The following is a 12,612-nucleotide window of genomic DNA, read 5'->3' as shown; positions in this document are numbered from 1 at the left end:
CACTGTAAACAATATTAAAAATCTTCCAGTGATCAATCTCCCTAAATATAGATGCAAAAATCTCATATACAGTGTTGACAAATTGAATCCAGTAATACATTAACGTTGGTAATAAGACTTAAACAGTATATTAAAAGGATAATACATTAAGCCCAGTTAGGCTTACCCCAGCAATTTACAATTGGTTTAACTTTTATAAAAAGGAGCTTCAGAAAAGCATTTGACACAAGTCAACCCTTAGAATTGAGAAATAAGGAAATTCCTGAACCCAGTTTTTAAAAATGTGCAAAAGTGATGCTAAAAGGAAAGAATTATTATCATATGCTCCAAAGAGGCTAAATGCTGAGGCCATTATACTAAACATTATAATAAGCCAGTTACAGAAAAACAAATACCGTGTGATTCCACTCAAATGAAGTACCGCAGGTAGTCAGATTCATAGATGGAGAGTAGAACGTGGTTACCAGGAACTGAAGGAAGAAGTAAAAGAAAAGTTGTTGTATAATGAATATAGAGTTTCAGATTTATAAGATGACAAAGTTCTGGAACTCTTTCACAAGAAGGAAACACTACTGACTTGAACACTTAAAGATAGTTAAGATGGTAGATTTTTTTTTGTTGTTGCTGTGTGTTTTTTATCAAAAAGTTTAAAAAGAAAGGATTAATAAATAGAATTATATTTAAATTCTATTCATCAAAGGTACCATGAGGAATATGAAAAAGCAACTTGCCTAACAGAAGACACTTGCAACCATATAGAACACTGCAAGTTCTGGTGTCCAGAATAATGTGAAGAACTCCCACAAATAACCGTGAAATGAACGGACAACCCAGTAGAAAATCGAGCAAGTGTACTGAAGAGGCATTTCTCAAATGAGATGTTCAAGCAGACAATACACATATGATAAAGTGTCTAAACAGCATTAATAATCAAGGAAATTGCTGGGCACAGTGGCCCACACCTGTAATCCCAGCGGCTCAGGAGGCTGATGCAGGAGGATCGCAAGTTCAAAGCCAGCCTCAGCAACGGCAAGACGCTAAGCAACTCAGTGAGACTTTGTCTCTAAATAAAATACAAAACAGTGCTGGGGATGTGGCTCAGTGATCAAGTGCCCCTGAGTTTGGTCCCCAGTACCTCCCCACTGCAAAAAAAAAAAAAAATCAAGGAAATTAAAATAAAATGATACCACAAACATACCCATCAGAATGGGGGAAAAATCAAGACTGAAAATGCCAATGATTACTAGGGGTGTGAGGCTCCTGGAACTTTTACGCATTGCTGGTAGAAGTGTAAATTTGTATGATAATTTTGAAAACTGGCTGGGCATTATCTACTGAAGTCGAGGGTACACACACCCTGTGAATCCAGCAATTTCACTCCTAAGCATATAAATAAAATTACAGAAAATGCAAAAGTCTAGGAGAATGCGCGCAATATAAGCCACAAAAGACTACAAGAATCTTCTGTAATAGTCTCAAACTTGAATCAATGAAGACAGTCATCAACAGGAGGATGGACCACACCATGGCAAAGGAAAAGAATGAACTACAGCTCCCTGGAACATGGTTATCTCACAGACATAACAGTGGGCAAAGGAACCCATACACAAGAGAACATACTGTACACTTCAAGAAGCAGGGAAAACATAATTTATGGTTTTAGAAGTGTGCAAAGTGGTGATTCTCAGGGAGTTTGTGACTGGAAGGGAGCACCAGGAATGTTCTTGGATTGCTGGCGATGTTCTGCTTCGTAACCTGGGTGATGATTACCCGGGTGTGCTTATGATATGGTAATTCGTTGAGCTCTATAACCTTTGATTTTTAAAATGTTCTGCATTCATGTTACCCTGAAATAAAATTTAAATAAACAACCCAAAGTGCACACCATGTTCCAAGACAAACTGGCACAGAATTTGGCAACCGAATGGAGAAAGGATGGAGAAAGCATTCAACTGATATCCAGACAGAACAGGCAAATCATACGTAATGACAAAAATTAAATCAGACTTGCCTAGAATTTCACCTCAGCATGTTCATTGGTAGAAAAGAGCAATGGCGATAATATTTGAAGGGAAATAAAATGTAATAATAGCCATGCGTTGTTAGATGTCACTCAGATTTATGCTGATAGTAGCCATTCATTCTTCTTAGGAAGTCTGAACTTTGAAATATTTAAAAAATATAGCATGTCATGTGATATTGTGCATGTCTTACTTATGTCCAACTGTGAACTAGTTGCTGTTGGCATTTCAATTAAGAACTCACAGTCCGTTAAAGTCAGCATACCATAGTGACACAGTCACATCAATGTTTATAGCAGCTCAATTCACAATAGCTGACCAACCGAGGTACCTTCAACAGATGAAAAAATGTGGTATATATGCATAATGGAATATTACTAAAGCATAAAGAAGAATAAAATTATGGGATTGCTGGTAAATGGGTGGAATTGGAGACTCTCATGCTTAATGAAATAAGCCAATCCCCCAAATCAAAGGCCGAATGTTCTCTCTGATGTGCAGATGCTAGCACAAAATAAGAGGGAGAGGGGCTGGGATTGTAGCTCAGTGCTAGAGCATGTGCCTTGCATGCGTGAGGCACTGGGTTTGATTCTCAGCACCACATAAAAATAAATAAATAAAGGTATTAAAAAAAAAGAGGAGGGAGGGAAGAATAGAAGTTCATTGGATTAGACAAAAGGGAATGAAGGGAAGGGAGGGAGGATGGGAATAGGAAAGACAGTAGAATGAATCGGACATAACTTTCCTATGTTCAGATATGAATACATGTGCAGTGAAACTCTCTCTATATATATATATTTTTTTTTCTTTTTTTTTTTTTTTTTTAGATGGGGTCTTTCTAAATTTCCCAGGATGGCTTGGAATTCCTGATCCTCCTGCTTCAGTCTCCCAAGTAGCTGGGATTACAGGTGTGGGCCACAACATCCAGCTTGATTACCCATGTCTTGAACAAAACTTTTGCTTTGCTAATTAGCACCTTGAATACCTGAAATGGCTGTCTATTGGTAAAACAAATGGCCTATTAACTACCATCATAAATATGAGAAGTAGGCTCTCATAGGTAAAATGAAAAGTATGGATAATACAAGGATTGGCTAGAAATATTTGAGATATACTTCACAACATGAAATGAGAGGGTACAACCAGTCTGGACTTTAATTGTACCTGAGACTTGAACACTACATGGTCTTGGTTTGGGACCAATGTGTTATGAACCAGGACTGGGAGCAGCATCCATCCATCACCATCCATGCAGAACAGGGTCATCTCTGTCGCCCTTGCACTGATCAGGCCACCCTGTTCTTGCTGCCCAATTCCCCTCTAGCCCAGGAACTCCCTGAGAATAAGTCATGTCCTCTCTGCATTTCTATCACCATGGTACATGGTATGGAGTAGACACTGCATAAATCCTTGTTGAATGAATAAATGAGGAAGTGAAGAGGTGAATATGTGAGTTTTTATAAAGCTTGATTCAGTCTGGAAGTCCATCAGCGAGGGCAATATATATATTTTTTTAATGATGGAGGCAAAAAATGATAAATGAATAAATGACCTTTGAGTTCCAGTACCGGGCCTAAGTAATGTCTGATTAATTTTCCCTCCTGTGTAATCTATCCCACAAGCTTAACTATGTCGTGAAGTCTTAAAGCACTTGGAATATGGGTAGGAGATGAGCCATGATCTCCAACCCCACCCTTCCATGTGTGAGAAACTTCTGGCCCAATTGGAAAAAGTCAGCTCACTCAGGCTGTGGGCAGGCCTGGCTTCACTTGGCCCCTTTCCAGGTCAGTCTGAGCTGTGTGTGTGTCTGTCTGTCTGTCTGAGATTCTGCTCCCTGAGGCTAGAGCACTCCCAGACAGCAGCCCAAGGCCCCTGAGTCAAGCTCTTCCTGTCTCCCCAGGTCTGCAGGTCAAGCTCCTGGCTCAGAAGCAGGTTCTCACTATGTCCCAGCATTCCTAAGACCTCGGATGAAAACAAGGACAACTGAGTGTTTACAAAACAGCCTCCTCATGAAAAAGCATCCCAAGCCTATTTTTCTCCTCATAGGAAACAGTGAAATTTTGTTATTCACTGAATTTCAACTGAAAAGCAAATTCTGCCCTTAAGATGAAGAGGCCCAGCACTCTGCCTGTGGAGATGCTATTTCTCTCACTTCCTCTCTGCTTTCCTGAGTCTGCACTCTCAAATCACCCAGCAAGCCCTCAGCCCTCCTCCCCGGCCCTCTCCTAGGAAACCTGGGCTAACACAACATGGGGCTTCTGATTTAGATGAGCAATTCTAGGAAATGTAAGCTTTGTGGGTTCCCCTGGCAGAATCCAGATCGTTCATTTGTGCATTTATATTTGACTGCTACTTTTAGAAGACAGGAGAACACAGATATAAATCAGGAACAAACTTGAGGCTTTGGGTTGAGTCCTCAGTAAAACACACACACACACACACACACACACACACACACACACACACACACCAGGAGTGAATAGAGAAGGCTGATCTGTGCACTGCCAGCTTGTTTTTTTTTTTAATCATTTGGCCATCTATATGTGAATCTATTTTAAAAAATATTTTCTTAGTTGTAGATGGACACTATACCTTTATTTTCTTTATTTTTATGTGGTGCCAGATCAAACCCAGTGTCTCACGCATGCTTGGCAAGTGTTCTACCACTGAGCCACAACCCCAGCCCTGGCTTTTTTTTTTTTAAGGAAAATTTATTTTTTATATTTAAAGTGTACAAAACAATATCATGGGATACATATAGATAGTAAATTGGTTACTATAATAAAGCAAATATGAACCTACCCAACATCTCACAGTTACCTTTTTTTGGTTTGCATTTATAGCAGGAGCAGCTAAAATGTATTTATTTAGTATGAATTCCATATACAGTATGATTACATTACATATAGTTCTTATGTCTAAATCTGTAGACTTGAACCCAGGGCAATGGGCTGTGCCTGTAGTCCCAGCTCCTAGGGAGGCCAAGGCAGGAGGATTGCTTGAGCCCAGGTGTTCCAGACCAATCTCGGCAACATAAAGTTGCCATCTCAAAACACACACACACACACACACACACACACACACACACACACTCACACACACACACAGGAATCTCTAGACTTGTTCCGCCTATTTGTCTACTGCTATGTTCCCCCCTGATCTAGTCTGGTTTTGCCCAGCCTCCACCCACCACCTTCAGTAGCCCTGTTTTGTTCTCTATTTGGATGTCTGCATTTCTTATTAGGGTGCTAAATATACCTGCCAGAGCCCAGAACCCTGGGGTTCTCTTCATGCTGCCACTTCCCATCTTTTTCATGTTATTGCATTTCGGGAAGCTTCTTTTCCCCTCTGGTCTTGGCTACACAGCCTTTAAAAATAGTAATTTTAAAAACGACAACCAGACATACCAGAAATAACCAGTGGTTCAATAAGCCTCTGAACAAATATGGTAAGATTGACAAGGAACTTCTAAATTCGGTTTCAGTCTCATGCATGATTCTATGAAGGAAATCAAGTCCAAAAGATGGAGAAAAACAGAAATCAAAGTTAATGCCTTTAGAAAGGAGAGAGAATAGAGCAGAAGAACTTACTGAGAGGGCAGTGAGCTTGAAAGGGGTGTCATTCTGAGGCCCCAGAGCAATCACATCTATACAACGTAGCCTCTGGACTGGGACACCTCTGGTTCAAATCCTGTGCCTTTCCAGCCATGAGACAGGCAAGTTGCCGAATCTTCATAGACCTCAATTTTCCCATCTGTAAATTGAAGCTAGCCATTTCTACTTTTGGACTTGTGAAGATTAAATGAGATGAAGTATGGATAACTCCTATCATAGTTAGGAGACTTGGGGATAATGGGAACGCTCTATATTTTGGTTGTGGTTTCATGGGTATAGATATCTGTCATAACTCAGATAATTCTTTATTTCAGATAGGTCCAGTTTATTGTATGCTAATAAACCTTAAACAAAGAGGGGAAACAAAACAAAACCAAACCATGAGCCAGATGGTGTGGAGCAAGTGTTTGGTTAGGACTGGTTTTTTTTGCTCAGTACCTCACTGGGGGATGTGTCTTATTTCCATGGCTGAGTCAGACTGGGGAAGGGAGAAAAGAAAGAGTGTATATTTATATTTGTTAATGGACTCAGAGTTGGCGGGGCTGGTAGAGGGCCATTAGGCTTGGTGACCATTGCTTTCCTGATATTATACCAGAAGCACACACAGAACTTGGGGTGGAAAGTCTCGGTGGCCTGAGTTAGTCTTAACACTTGGTGGCAGATGCCCTGTGGAGTTTTCCAGATGGAACAAAGGATGTATCATGGAGAAAGAGTCCCTGAGTGTCACTGCAGCTGTTCTCTCCCACTCCAACCACACAGACAGGATGAATGGCCTCACCTGGGGCCAGGGGGCCAAGGTCACAGGACCACCAAGTACTGAGGTCAGGAGAGAGCAGAGGTGTTGGAGACAATGTGAGATGACAACAAGGAGTGGGAGAGTGCTCCGAATGCCACCTTGGAAAGGCCAACCCTGGGATCATGTGGCCAGGCACAGAGACTGTTCCTAAGGTGCTGGTGGCCAAGGAGAAAACATGGCTTTGAAGATGAACATGGGATGGCACGATCAGCAGCCCAGAGGAAACTAGATCCAGGATGGAAATCGGAGGCATACATATTTAAGGAGAAAGCATCCGGATTTTTCTGTAATCAGAGCAAATACCAATTATAGTTAGATACTGAGTACACGAGAGAGGTATGCCAGACATTTCCTGCTGCCAAGTTGGGAATGGAAATCCAAGAGGAAGATGTGTGGATTTGGACACAGAACAGAAGACTAAATGGTCAGATCCAGACCAGGGTTCTAAGGTCCAAAGCTAGAGAAGTACCAACAGAGGGGAGAAAATGTCAGGTAAAGTGAGTCCTTACCCATTTAGATTAACGGTCAAGGCCAAAAGAACCTCAGGAACCCCATGTGGGTAACCATGTGATAAACAGTACTCATTTTTTCTTTCTTTCTTTCTTTCTTTCTTTCTTTCTTTCTTTCTTTCTTTCTTTCTTTTTTCTATGCATGGTGCTGGGGATTGAACCTAGAAATACTCCACCACTGAATCACATCCCTGCCCCCCTTTATTTTATCTTGAGACAGGGCCTCCCTAAGTTGCTGAGGCTAGCCTCAATCTTGCAATCTTCCTACCTCTATCTCCAGAGTAGCTGGGATTACAGGTGTGTGCCACTGCACCTGGCTAAGGACTCGTTTTTTTCATAAGAGCAAATTAAGGATCAGGAAAGTGAAGAGGATTGTTCATTCTCTACTTCTCTTACAATCCTTTCCATCATCATTTAAATAAGCTCAAGTCTCTTAAAAAGACATCATGTTAAAGATAACAACTAATCAAGCAAGAAAACAAAAGAAAACAATTTCCCACAAACCTCCTTGGACCCCTGATTTAGTTATATTCTCTGTGTCTTCCCTAGTTCTTTTCATGAACAGTAGAAATTTGAGAGCGAGTTGCTTGCCCTTGGCCCTCATCCTCACCACCCTGTGAGGCCAATGTACACTCTCACTTCCATTTCTTTAAATTCTCAAGAAACATGCCTTCTTTAGAAGGTCACCTTTGGCAACACCTCTATTTTCAGCTTTCCCTGATACCTGGTTATCTTCTGCTTCACCATCTCCTTTGAGGCACCCAATTATTAGTGTTTCCATCAGGGTTGGGAGTGTTTGACTCAACTTTGTACACATAACACAGAGGATCCTGCCAAATGATGGGATGTGAAATGAGTGAACAGATGAAGAGCCAACCAGCTAGTTAATATCCAAACCCAGATGCAGCCAACACTGACCCTTCCCCCAAATGACCTTTCTCCAATTTGAAGCAATTCCCTAATTTTAAAAAATGTTGATGTTCACTGGAATAGATAAACATAGGAAGTAGTGAAATATCGGCTGAACATATTCTTACAGCATACATGCACATAGAGGTTTCTTGGAATAACACAAGAGACTTTTAAATGTCCAATTACAGAGCAATGAAAACTGTAACCGTCTGTATACTCAGTCAAGTGCAGAAGCCAGATTTCCTTGCTCAGCAGCTGAAAGCGTTCGGAACTCTGCATTGCAGTGAGAAAATAAACACCATTTCTAACACACAAAACCTGCATTTAGTTCTCCTTCTGCTGGGGCCAGTAAACAACCCATTTGGCTGGGGTGTGGCACATGGGCTGGTGCAACTTCTGCACCTCATGAGAAATTAATAATTCCAGGGTGAGCAGGCTGCTAGAAGATTCCTCAAAGTGTATATCCAATGCTTGTCCCAGTCTGTGACTTTTTCCTACCACTGTGCAATAAGGCAAGTATATGCACTGAGACAGTTTTTAGAAGCTTTTGTAGCAAATTATTCTTTTTGTATTTGTTCTACTTGACAGTAGAATGCACTTGTGCACTTTGACACATTATACAAAAATGGGGTATAATTTCTCATTTTTTCTGGTTGTACATGATGTAGTCATGCAGTCATATATGCACATAGGGTGATAATGTCTGATTCATTCTACTATCCTTCCTACCCTCATACCCCCCTCCTCTCCCTTCTCTACCTAATCTAAAGTACCTCTATTCTTCCCTAGCTTCCCCCATCCTTCTTGTGAATTAGCATCCAGATATCAGAGAAAACATTCAGTGTTTGATTTTTTGGCATGATATTTCTATTAGCATGATATTCTCCAGCTATTGTGGGGGGCTAGGGAAAAATAGAGTTACTTTAGATTAGGTAGAGGGGGAGAGAAGGGAGATGGAAGAATAGAGATACTTTTGTAGCAATTTGAAGGAGATTTTTGCCTATTTACTGTAACAAAAATTTGCCTTTATATTGCAATGTATTTTTGGCAGGGTATTGGGGAGTAACCCCAGGGGTGTTTAACCAACACTAAGCCACATCCCCAGACCTTTTTATTTTATTTTTTTAAATTTTGAGACTTGGTAAATTGCTAAGGCTGGCTTTGAACTTGCAATCCTCCTGCCTCAGCCTCCTGAGCCACTGGGATTGGAATCTATTTTTATAGTGATTCATTTTTTATTGCATTTTACTAAAGTATCAGTCAGCCAATGACTAAGAAAAAAATGATAGTCCACACAGAGTTTGAAAAGTAGTGAAATGGACTATTTCAACAACAAACATCATTAAAAGGTACTCCAAAAGTAAAGAACTAAGCTACAAAATAGGAAGGAATATTTCTAAAACATGAATTATGAACATTTTATGTGAATAATCATTTCAAATTTTTAGAAAAACAGGCAAAGTGCTTAAACAAGCTGGGCGTGGTGGCAACTCTGGAGGCTGAGGCAGGAAGATTGCAAATTCCAAGCCAGCCTCTGCAATTTATCTAGGCTTCAGGTAACTTTGTGCATTCAAAATAAAATTTCAAAATAAATACGAAAAGGGGGACAGGAAATACGGTGGAATGAGATGGACATCATTACCCTAGGTACATATATAACTGTACATATGATGTGATACTATATCGTGTACAACCTGAGGAAATGAAAAGTTGTGCTGCAATTGGGTACAATGAATCAAAATGCATTCTGCTATCATATATACCTAATAATTAAAATTAATAAATTAATAATAAATTATATATATATGAAAAGAGCTGGGGATGTGGCTCAGTGGATAAGTGATCCTAGGTTCAATCCCTGGTACCAAAGAAAAAAATAAAAGTATTTAAACGGACATTTTATGCTTACTGAGCCCTCAACTTCACTATCAGCAGAGAAATGAATATCGTGACTAAAGTTACTACAGAACAGCCACCAGGTTGGCGATCCTCAAGGTCAGTGAGGATGCTGAACAAGGGCCCTCACACATATCTGGGGGACAGCTAACTGATCAAAATACTTTAGAAAACTTTTTGGCAGCAACTGCTTAAACTAAGACACACATACCCTGTGGGCAGGAATTCCACTCCTAGGAACCAACGGAAAAATGTTTACACCAAAAACCATTGCAATGTAGCTCATGACAGCCACAAAATAAAAACAAGTTAAATGTCCACCAGCAGCAGACTGGATAAGCTGCTGTGTCCACACTGTGATGGTAAACAGCGGTGAGGACTACAAACCCTTGCTTTAGGGAACGGCCTGGATAACTCTGATGGGTGTTCACTCTGCAGCTCCCATCTGCAGGACACTGCAGGGACACGCTGTCCTACCTAGGCCTTCAGGAATGCTGTGGCACTGGAATCATTCCCTTCTGAAGAACCAGCCCCCACTAGGTACTCAGGTGTTATGGGAGGTGAGGGACCACCCCTGAAGGACTCTTGGGTGACAGCAAGGCATTGTCATTAGGGAACAACAATTCAGGGTCTGGCGTGAGGTCTCAGGCACAGAAGTCATGAGCCCAGGTCTGCGGGGGGAGGGGAGCTGCTCAAGGTCCCTGGTAGGTGCTGGGCCCCACTGGGGTGGGAAGACCAGGCCTTGCTGTGATGTGGACATAGTGCTCTCTGTTGCTGGGGAAGTTCCCAAGGGGTTGGGCAGAGAGAAGACTGAAGAGACCTGGGACTCCCGGGAATGTGACCGTGGCATTGGAACATCTGGAGAAATCAGATTAGGTTTGGAATTGGAACATCTGGAGAAATTAGATCAGGTTTTTGTTGCTCAGAGTCTACTAGAACTCTTTTTAGTCTCAAGTAACTATTGAGAATCACACAACTACCGCAGGCCACCCCTGGCACCAGAAGGCTCCAGGCCAAAAGGTAGGCAAGGTGGCGGGTCAGGGCAGGCAGTTGTCACCAGTGGAGAAGCCTGCACAGCTGTCCACACAGCTGTCCTAGAATAGTCTGCTTGCTCCAGCCACCACCCTCAGTCCCTCATAATCGCTCAGGTGCAAGGGAACAGGACTCACATGTATGAGTCCAGATCCACCACTTTTAGAAGTCCCACAAAGACCAATATCCCAATTTCTTTATATATATATATATATATATATATATATATATATATATATATATATATATATATATATTTAGTTGTAGAAAGACAAATATCTTTATTTTGTTTATTTATTTTTATGTGGTACTGAGGATTAAACCTAGTGCCTCACACATGCAAGGCAAGTGCTCTACCACTGAGCCACAACCCCAGCTCCCCAATACCCCAATTTCTTGTAGTAACCACACCATAGTTCTTGGGATCCCTATAAGAGTCATATCCAGATGTGAGAATCACCACATGCAGGGAAGCCCAGAGGTGAGCTCCCTTTTCATGTATTCATTAAAATCCTCCCAGCCCAGTTTACCACTTGGAGGCCACTTTTATTAGAAGTGATGTAGCTTGTGTACCACAATTATTGTTCCATCTTGACCAGTTTTCCAGGGAAATAAGCAAAGGAGTTAACCCAGGATCAACTCCATCCTTAGACAAGAAAGCGGGTTTTATTTATTTTAATTTTTTATTTTTTTGGGGGTGCCAGGGATTAAACTCAGGGGCACTCAATCTCTGAGCCACATCCCCAGCCCTATTTTATATTTTATTTAGAGACAGGGTCTCACCGAGTTGCTTCACTTTCGCTATGGCTGGTTTTGAACTCGAGATCCTCCTGCCTCAGCCTCCAGAGCCTCTGGGATTAGGGGTGTGTGCCACAGAGCCCAGCAAGGGGGTTTTATTAACCCTTTACCCCCAGCAAGGAAGATGAAGAGCTCAGTTGTAGGGATGCTGCATTTAAAATGCTGCAGGAAGCCCACGCAGAGATATTGCCAGGCCCAGAGCTCAGCAGAATATCTGAATAATCTTTATAAGACACCTTATTATATATAAGATCTAATTTCTCCAGATGTTCCAGTGGGCTCCTTCTCGGTGTAAAAGGAGCCCACTGCAGGAAGCCAGCAAGCAGAACAGGACCCTCTGCTAGCTCCTCCTGGGCTCTGCGTGGCAGGTGGGGTGGCCTAGCCCAGGTGCTTACCTTTCCCGCAGGCCTGCACCAGGCCGTACCACTCCCCACAGCTATTGCACAGCAAGGTGAAGGCCATTTCTCGCTGGCCTGGAACAGGTCCCGGGGCACACACATACAGCAGCTCATCCCCCATTTCCAAGCCCGTGTGGCCCTGCAGGATGGTGTGTGGGAACGAAGGCGGGTCTCCACACGGCTTCTCTGAGGAAAAGGAATCACAGTTAGTTTTTCCAAACTATGCAGAATGCTCTGTGAGAAAATAAACCAAAAAAACCCCACCCTACCCCTAAGCCCTTGTCCCATGGGTACCCTGGAGCCTGACAGAATGCCTGGAACCCCAGGGCCTGACACAGATGAGCACACACACACACACACACACACACACACACACACAAAAACACTCGCCGAATGAATAAATCAATGTGGCACAGAGTGCTACAGCTTTATATTTTAAAATTGCCAGACAACATGACCTTCTGATGTGACCTTGAAAGAAGAACCCAGAGACACAGGCCTAGCAGCAGCTCCTTTTTGCCGGGCGAATAAGTACCACTGTTGAATACTAAAATGTGACAGACTACAGCTGCAAGGGGAGGTGTCCCTCCTCTCCCTCAACCTCAAGGTCAACGGTAACAGGGTTCACCAATGTAG

General features: G+C 42.1%; 1 protein-coding gene across 2 annotated transcripts in view; it reads right to left on the bottom strand.

Moving 5' to 3' along the window:
* Positions 1 to 12,612, bottom strand: part of SUSD5 (sushi domain containing 5) — a 60,279-nt gene that overhangs the window by 12,636 nt on the left and 35,031 nt on the right. For both annotated transcript variants that reach the window (XM_081286814.1, XM_081286815.1), the window contains exon 4: positions 11,974 to 12,162. In XM_081286814.1, the coding sequence (XP_081142940.1) occupies positions 11,974 to 12,162 (189 nt within the window). The remainder of the gene's footprint in view (positions 1 to 11,973; positions 12,163 to 12,612) is intronic.

Source organism: Spermophilus citellus (assembly GCF_964194105.1).
Source record: "Spermophilus citellus genome assembly, chromosome: 3".
Taxonomy (NCBI): Eukaryota; Metazoa; Chordata; class Mammalia; order Rodentia; family Sciuridae; genus Spermophilus; species Spermophilus citellus.
Note: the sequence above shows the minus strand (reverse complement) of the source record. Positions and strands in the feature narration are given on the sequence as shown.